Genomic DNA, 10,000 nt, shown 5'->3' with positions numbered 1-10,000 from the left:
CACCTTTTGAGTCAAGTCTTTCAGCGATCAATCATCATTGTTCAGGGTTGAGTTAAGTGAAGAACTTTATCCAAAGACCATGAAATGGGCTTTGGAGGAGCTGCACGCCGAAGTTTAGCGCAGGCTTTAGGAATCTTGTTGAAAATTTCATTGGAGAAGTCTACCTGGAAAGCGTATAGTATTGGTCTGGCTAGGGCGGATTTACATGTAGTAATCGTAAGAGCTGCTAAAACCTTGTTCATGCAGATGGATGAAGAAGGACAAGCAGAAATCCGTAGACATCTCCTCAGGATTCTTCGCCTTGACAAAGGCCACCCATTTCTTCCAGGAAGACTCATATTGTCTTCTTGTTGACTTTGACTTGTATTCTTCTAAGAAGTTAATATCGTCTCTAGAAATCCCAAACCGTTTCTTGACCGCTAGGGCGAGAAAATCATGAGATGAAGGTTCTGGGTTTTCTCTGATGAAGCAGAGACAGTCAATTTCTGCACTTGCTGAGTCAGAACTGGTTCCGGCAACGGGATCAGCTTCAGGCGTAGTTCCGTTATCAGAGGGAACCAAACGCTGTTGGGCCACTTGTGGGCCACTATTGCTGCTGTCCCCCGAAAGGATCTCAGTTTGTCGATTACTTTCAGCAGAAGGTTGGTTGGAGGGAACAGGTAGATCTTAGACCACCCGTTCCAATCTATGGACATTGCGTCTGTCGCTTCCGCTAGAGGATCCTCGTATGGGGCTACATACCGGGGTAGCTTCTTGTTATCGCTCGTTGCGAAGAGGTCTATCTGCAGTCCTGGGACTTTGCGTAAAATGAAAGAGAATGATCTTGCGTCTAGAGACCATTTGGACTATCGGGTTAACCCTGGATAGAGCGTCCGCCGTCACATTGCGGAACCCTTGAAGGTGGACTGCTGACTAGTGCCCTCTCTTCTTCTGGGCTAGACGAAGGATGGCCAATATCAATTGATTTATGTGAGGCGATCTCGAGCCTTGTCGATTTAGGCATCTCATTACTACTTCGTTGTTTAGAACCAAACGGATGTGGATTGAGCAGCGAAGTTTCAGCTTTTTCAGAGTTAGAAAAACTGCCATGGCTTCCAGAAAATTGATGTGGAAGGACTTGAAGAGGGGAGACCAGGTTCCTTGGACTTTCCGATGATGAGAATGACCTCCCCACCCCTCCTTTGGGGCATTCGTATGAACAGTGACTGCTGGAGGAGGTATATTCAAGGGTACCTTGTTTCTTAGGTTCTCGGCCTCCGACCATGGCTTGAGTAGTGATCGCAGACGATTTGGTATCGGTCTTTGTAGATCTCTTCGAGTGTTTGATGCGTATTTTCTCCAAACTCCTGATGCATCTTTTAATTGTGCTCTCAATACTGGATCTGTCACTGAGGCAAACTGGAGGGATCCCAACACTCTCTCCTGTTGCCTTCTTGATATCCTGTCGGATTGAAGGAGTCTTTTGACAGATCCTGCTATCTCTTTCCTCTTCTTTGATGGAATGGAAAGGCAGTGTGACTGTAGGTCCCAGTAGACACCCAGCCACTGGAACTTTTGAGCTGGAGAAAGCCGAGACCTTTTCAAGTTGATCTTGAATCCTAAGTGTTCCAGGAACTGGATCACTTCCTTGGAGGCTTGCATGCATTCTTCCTCGGATGCTGCCCACACCAGCCAATCGTCCAGGTAGGCTACCACCTGGATTCCTTTCAGGCGTAGTTGATGAATGACTGCATTCGCAAGCTTTGTGAATACCCTTGGGGCTATGTTTAGGCCGAAGGGCATGGCTCTGAAAACGTACTTTCTTTTCTGTAGTTTGAACCCTAGGTAGGGGGAAACTTGACGGTTGATTGGAACATGCCAGTATGCATCCGTCATGTCTATAGAGACTGTGAATGCCCGTTTGGGCAAAAGGGTCCTTATGTGCTGAAGTATCAACATTCTGAACTTGTGGTTCACTATGAACTTGTTGAGTGGTGATAAGTCCAGAATGACTCTGAGCTTTTCCGAATCCTTCTTTGGAACACAAAATAGCCTTCCTTGAAATCTAATGGACTTTGCCTTCCGTATAACTCTTTTGTTCAAGAGTTCCTGAACATATTCTTCCAGTACGGGGGTTGAGTGTTGGAAGAATTGAGGGAAGTTTGGTGGAGTTGAGCTCCAACTCCACCCTAGTCCTTTCTTGATTAGGCTGTGGGCCCAGGGATCGAAGGTCCAACGATCCCGGAAGTGGAGAAGTCTCCCTCCTACCGGCAGCATCTCACTTGGAGTGCTGGTTGGAGGACTTGCCTCCTCGGCCACGTCCACCTTTGTTGCCCCTACCTCTGAAGGGGCGTCTAGAGGATCCTCGAAAGGAACCTCGAGACCTTGGCTTAAAGGTAGTTGATTGCCTTTCAAATACTGGGGTGAACACAGGCGACTGGGTTGCCAGCGTTTGGGGCACCAGTTGAAAGGTGGTGGTTGGTTGTGCCACCGTCTGGGGCATCGTGGCCATGGGAAGCTGTTGCTGTTGCTTTGGCCGAGAGGGCACTCTTGGTCGTTTTGACTTGGTCTTCGGCTGGGGACCCTCATCAGCGGAAGATTTCCTTTTAGAGGACAAGCCCCATTTGGAGAGGAGATTCCTATTCTCCGAAGCGGCTTTATCTATGACCTCTTTGACCACTTCACTTGAGAAGAGGTCTTTTCCCCAGATATTGGAAGCCATCAGCTTCCTTGGTTCGTGCTTCACTGTAGCAGAAGCGAACACAAACTCCCTACAAGCCCATCTGGCTTTAATAAAATTGTACAAATCCTTGGTGACTGTGGCCAAATGAGATTTGGCAAAGACCATGTACATATCTGGGGTGTCTGGGATGCTTGCCATAGTCTCTAAGCCAGTCTGCAGAGACATGGAAGCAGCGAGACGTTCCTTAGTCTCCTGTTCCCTGCGCAGGAGAAACTCTGACAGCTTCGGGAGATCTTCGTTGAACTGCCGTCCAGCGATATCTGCCTCTAGCTTCCCAACTGTGAAGGTGTTATGGACATCCTTCCAATCCTTATCATCTAAAGGGAAGGCGAGGGAAAATGGTCTACACTCTTCAAGTGTAGGGCAAGGTTTCCCTGCCTCAACTGCCTTTAAGGCCGCCTTAAATCTTTTGTCCATAAAGGGGAAGGCACGTTCGGAGTCAGCAATAAAGGATGGGTGCTTTTTGCTGAGAGCCGGCACCTTGGAACTAGTAAAGGCCCTCTCTTTAATGGTGGTTGTATATAAGGCCTGTGCCTTAGATAGTTCAAGGACAATCGTCTCCTTCGGCTCTATTTCCTCCTTGGATGCTGGTTCCGTCCTCAAACGGTCATAGCAATCCCGATAGGCCCCTTTACTAGGCCAAAATTTGATTTCCTCTACTGGAACTGTTCCCAGTTTCTCTGAAAGGAAGATCTTCCCCCCCGACATAGGCATATGCTCTGCATACCTCCATGGGTTAACGTCAGAGAAGGCGGGGAGGTCCTTAAAGTTTAACTTCTTCGGGGCTAAACGTGACGCAACTAGCTGATGTATCTCCGTCCGGAAAGATGCTTCTTTCTCGGATGATTTCTTCTGAATGTCCTGCACCATGGACAGTAGCGAGTGTAGCGTACTTGTAATGGAATCCAACTGGGGTGCGGTGGAAGAAGTCGAAGGCGTCGGTTCCTTTGCCGCTGCACACGATACCGAAATCGTTTCGGTTATCTCGACTCCAGTCTCAGGAGGTATCTCATCCTCCTGCTCCAGTTCATCCACTAGGAGATTGTTCTCAGTCTCCTCCGAGACAACAGACATGTTGTCCTCTAATTGGATGCTCTGAAAGGCATCCGAAACGTAAGGTTCTACCGGAATCTGAACTAAGGGGATCTCAGGCTGAGCCTGGGGAACAATTGCATCCGCAGATGCATTAGGGAAGAGACAATCCCTCATCCTCTCATTAGGAAGGTATGGGCCAGAGGTGTTCTTCTGAAAGCCCCTGACCCATTTTTGCAGCGTGTCCCTTGCTGCATCCCTAGACTCAGTAGACTTTTGATCATCAAAAGCCTCTTTAATCAGTTTGCCACAAACGGTACATACTTGTGGGTCCCAGTACTTGAGAGCCTCTTTGGTGACTGCGCAGCGAGCATGGGCCCTGCACATGCCATGTCCGTAGAAGCTCTTACTACGGACCCTGCAAAAGTTGTTCCCGCACACGGGATGCTCCTCCTGTAAAGAAAGAAAAGCTATAAGTATTTGGTGAAATTCTCAGATTTCAGTATACATATTTTAATTATTATTTAATTAATATTTAATTAATACTTAATTAATATTAGCTTGGATAGAGTATGCTAGAAAGTAGGAAAGATACCTACATGTGTTTCCTGTCCAGCCCATTGCTATACCTCCTCCAATATTGAACTAAAGATTCATAATAAATTCAAGGAGAAGATAATATCCTTGGATATAAGGTGTCTTCTTAACACAATCTTCCATGTTCAATATAGGGGATTAAATTAATGGATAATAATCATTAATTGGTAGGGAGAATCACTCCCTAAAAGTGATGGTCTCACAATTGGCTTCCCATCACCACTTGTAGGTTGGAAAACTTTTGGGCTACAGAAATGACTGGCGGCGGCATGTCTCCAGTATTGCTGGGCTTGCCGGCATCTACCGGACCCGCCGGCGTATGCCGGGCCCGTCGGCACATGCCGGGGCTGCCGGCATATGCCGGCCTAGCCGACATATGCCGGGCCTAATCTGGGCTATTTGAAACAGATACTGTCTTCAAAGTAGTGGGTGGCAGGTCGGCAGTTGCCGCTCTGCCCGCCGGCAGCCGAAGGATCCCTCTATCAAGTAGGACCCGGCGGCAACCGGCGGCAACTATATAAATTTTGGGTGGCCGGCTGCCGGCCGGCCGTTGCTGGCAGCCGGTCATAGTATGTTCATTGTCGTTGGGTTGTCGATCAGTGACACCCACGGCAAGTGGTGGCAGAGTAACTGCCGGCCGACAGACACCCAACATGGCCGACGACAGCTACTAGCTGCCGGCGGCCAGCCCAGTATATGGAAAGGCAGAGAGGAAGAGAGGATGGGGGATGGCAAAGGCTCAGCCTTGCCGGCCTACATCCTGAAAGAGGGTGCAAGTGGAAGAGGGAATTATATTCGTGCTTCCACTCAACCATATCCCATTCATATGGGGTATGGAAGGCAGTCCAAGGGAGGACTGGAGAGCACACTCAATGAAATGAGGGTACCTGCCGGCAGCCGGCCCAGCCGGCAGCAGACAGGGAACCTCAGGCCAATTCTATAGATTACCCGTAGGGTCAAATGTAGAACAATGGCCAGAAGGGTGATGGTTCATCCAACACAAAAGAGACAGTGGGGAAGGGGTAAAAGTCCTATAAGTAAGGTAAAACCCTAGAGCATTGCCTAACTTGAAGGATTCTGATCTCATAAAGTAACCTCAAGTAGGAGAAATCATTTGCCCGGGTTAGGTTAGTTAAGTGAGAAAGCGGCCATAGGACAAAATCTCACTAGAGAACAGAATCTCATACCAGAGATCTTAAGTAAGGAAGAAATCATTTCTTCACACTAAGATCTACTAGTATAGGACTGTCTGCCAGACCGAGGAAGGAGGAAATTGATATGCAAGAACCTCCAGTATGGCCTAGGGAGGACTAGCCTCCTGAACGGCAACCTAACCTGACTTTGGAAGCCATTTCACCAAGACAGTAGGATGCCTAACACAGACTTTACTCTGATTTTCCGTTCTCAGCTCAAAACCGTGTCAGTGGTTAAGAGAAAGAGACGAAACACCCCAGTAAATTTTGCCAGAACACAGTTCGCAGCAAAGTTAACTGAGGGTAGCCTAAGCTGATCAGAGGGAAGGGGAATTGCTCTTAGATCTCGTTAGAGATAGTATCGACTTAAAAGGTATAGGAGTCTCCCCTTAAAAGACAATACAAGAGCAATGAGTTACATGTAAGAAAGTATACTAAATCCCCTAGGCTATTAAGTCTAGGAGCATAGAGAATCGTTCACCGAAACTCTCTTGTATACTATCTTGGAAGAGGAAAATGTTATGCAGTAATATCTTAATTGTATAAAATATAGCCTGAGCTTCAATAAAACTTACCAGGAAGGTTATATCATGCATGAAGTGTGTAGGTGCCTATGCTAGGAAGCCTAGCACTCGTGAGGCTCGATCATAAATAGCCAAAACCATGACAACAATGACATAATATAAAATTCCCTAGCTTAATATCTAAATAGCTCAAGTTATTAAAGCGAAATAATGCCGGGAAATTGTTCTTGCTAACTAAATGAACAAGAAGAACGAGTGCGTCCATGACGCCATCCGGCTGGCAACAGCTCTTGTTACGTTAATTACGATCTCAATCGAAGAGTAAAACTGGCAAGAGCTTATATTTACACAATCCAAAGATATTACTTAACTTTCCAGAAGCAGATGAAGCTGGTGAAGGCATCATAGCGACGAAATACTTCCAAAATAGCGAGAGATAACACGGGATAACACTGGTCAGCAAAGCTACAAACGAAAGAATGGCTTTGTGGCGCCTCGCGCTGGCGATTCGGCGCACTATTTACTGTACAGTACAGTTGGAGTGTCGAGAGCATCGCCTCTTTACGACTCTCCTATATTCTTGCCACTTTTCCCTCTGGAAGAGAAAACACCATTGGGGGTGTAGATAGCTATGAGACGTGTCAAGAATACGTCCTCTGATATATGCGATATCCCTTTTTAAATTTTAAGGGATATTTGCTCCAGGAGTTAGAATTCTGGATACATTCGGTAAATTCTCTGGGATATGTCACTGTAGTCAAATATACCTAAGAAGCTACTAATGAAGGAACTTCCATCAGGACGACATGGCCTGAGCCCAAATATATATATATATATATATATATATATATATATATATATATATATATATATATATATATACAGTGTATATATATATATATATATATATATATATATATATATATATATATATATATATATATATATATATATACATATATATATTTTTATATTTATATATATATACACACACATATATATATATATATATATATATATATATATATATATATATATATATATATATATATATATATATCATATGTGTATATATATACATATATATATAAATAAATATATATATATATATATATATATATATATATATATATACATATACATATACATATATGTATATATATATATATATATATATATATATATATATATATATATATATATATATATATATATATATATATATATATATATATATATATATATATATATATATATATATACATATTTGTATATATATGTGTATATATATAAATATATGTATATATGTATATATATGCATGTATATATATATATATATATATATATATATATATATATATATATATACAGTATATTTATATATGTATGTATATATATATATATATATATATATATATATATATATATATATATATATATAATATATATATATATATATATATATACATATATGTATATATATGTACATATATATGTATACATATATATATATATATATATATATATATATATATTATATTTACATATATGTATGTATATTTACGTACACACACACATGTATATATATATACATATATATAACTATATATAAATATAAATATAAATATATATATATATATATATATATATATATATATATATATATATATATATATATATATATGCCATTGTGATTAATCAGTTAAGGGAAAAATCAACAGAGTATGAAATTCATAGACAAGGAAAAAGCTTTTGATTCTGACAAAACCTCGACAGTGATAAAAGCTCTTCAAAGATAAGGAATTGACGACTCTTATGCTTGAACTCTGGAAAACATATATACAAGAAGTATAGCAATCCTAAAACTACATAGATATAGTGAGAAAATTTTGATTGAGATAGAAGTAAGACAGGGAGACCTCATATATCCTAAATTATTCACACTATGTCTAGAAGTTTTTAAGGATTGTAATTGGGAAAGCGAAGAAATTAAAATTGATGTGGAATACCTTAACTACTTAAGATTTATAGATGGCATAGTTGTGTTCAATGATTTATGGGTTTTTACACGGGTTTTTGCATCGGATGAGAATTGCAGTTGGCATGTTTTACATAACATTTGAAAGGGCATTTTTATTCTTTTACGTGGTATCCTAAAAAGGCAAAAACGTAAAATTTATTGTCTGTTATTGCTATACAATCGCTAATTTTATTCATACATGCATATAGCTCCTATTTATTTGTTATAAATTTAATTTTCAGTTTATTTCTATCCTAATTCCTTAGAAATATTACAAAACTGTAAGTAGGTTGATATATGGCATCATTGTTTATGTAGAACATTGTAATTAATCACGGCTGGTTACCGGTAAAATTTATTTGAAAATTATTGCTAGATCGTAAGCATTGCAAAGATAGTCTATATACATCATGGAAATGTTCAATCGTTCCTCGATATATGCAATAAAATGACAGTTTATATCTGGTATAGTTAGACCTTGTCAATACAGAAAAAAAATCTGCTAGGTAAATTTTGTCCCAGGACCCAAACGCTTGACATGTCAGGATATTTGCTTTCTTAAATATAATTTGAGTAAATCAATTTATATCTTGGTTTTCTAATAAAAATTCTATTTCATTTTCAGAATTTGAAGAGGTCAAAATCCATATTTCTTTTCTATTCCATTTACAAAACTTTACTTTATGCTATAAGTTTTAACAATGAATGTATGCTGCAGAAATTTATTATTTAATTGAATCTAACCCTATGCACAGGTAAAGATTTCTGCACACACTGGAATGAAATAATTTTTTTCCGTCTCATGAATGGTATTCGAAATAATTATCGTCAAAAGAAGAGTTAAGGTTACTCAAGAGGTTATAGATATGAATAGTTTTTACATAGTCTACAACAGTTTTAGACATGTTCTATCATTTTCAATGCAGTTTGAGCCAACTTATTTCTAAAAAATCAATTTCAACATTCTGAAAAAAGAATAAATTTCCAGCAGTCATTTAATAATAGCTGGAATTATGCCCAAATTGACTGATTTTTTCCCCTTTGATTAGTGCCGTTTCAGTGATGCAAAACCAAATTCTTTTGGACGAAACCTCATTCATTTTGTTGCATTTCCTAGATTGATTATGATTGATAATGATTTGATTCCTGATATGTCCAGCAAATCACAGGTAATTGGAACATGGAAATGACTATATTATCTGCCAGTGAAAACAACACTAATAGATGTCTCCATCAGCTTAGTTTTATCACGACAGTGGTTTTAATGAAACATCAGAATATAGTTTGCTCGGGATTTCTTGATGGCTTTAAATCATAACTTGAATGGAGAGGCATGCGGTATTTTACACCTTCTTGTAAAATGAGTACTCATACACTATCAGTAAATTTCTTCTGGTTTCCATTCGTGCATCCTTAAGTGATAAAGAAAAAAATTGCAAGCATATTTTGAAATACAGCGATGGAATATGAATATCTAAACAGAAAATAAACTCAACTAATTATTGTTTTTATATACTTTCAGATGAATATGGATTCTGTCAAGGCTCTAACTTTCACTCTTGAGTTCTTCTTATTAGTCTTGAATGTAAGTATTATAAGTCCTACCCTCCTTATTACATATGTGATTACAGAAATCATAGAAAGGTACACGATTAATGTGCAGTGTTACTGTACAAAAAAGTTTTATGATTGAAAAACTATATCTCTGAACCTTTTGAAAATGCTAAAGGATAAAATTTCGGATTTCTTGTATTCTATTTGATGGATTCCTGTTTAATTACCAGTGTTTTGGTTCCACACCTATCACACAAATATACTCAAATTGGTGGTTATAATTTTCCAAAATTTCGTTATAACATAGAGTAAGGCTTTGATTCAACGTTTCCGTACTAAATAGTCTATATCAACGTGA

General features: G+C 39.7%; 1 protein-coding gene across 1 annotated transcript in view; it reads left to right on the top strand.

Moving 5' to 3' along the window:
* LOC137654341 (uncharacterized) overlaps positions 1-10,000 on the top strand; it is an 899,747-nt gene that overhangs the window by 579,027 nt on the left and 310,720 nt on the right. Inside the window, exon 5 of the mRNA XM_068387958.1 lies at positions 9,611-9,673. Within this exon, the coding sequence (XP_068244059.1) occupies positions 9,611-9,673 (63 nt within the window). The remainder of the gene's footprint in view (positions 1-9,610; positions 9,674-10,000) is intronic.

The sequence above is a fragment of the Palaemon carinicauda genome, chromosome 15, assembly GCF_036898095.1.
Source record: "Palaemon carinicauda isolate YSFRI2023 chromosome 15, ASM3689809v2, whole genome shotgun sequence".
NCBI classification, from domain to species: Eukaryota; Metazoa; Arthropoda; class Malacostraca; order Decapoda; family Palaemonidae; genus Palaemon; species Palaemon carinicauda.
The sequence above is the reverse complement of the archived record's forward strand: the minus strand, read 5'-3'. Positions and strand labels throughout refer to the sequence as shown.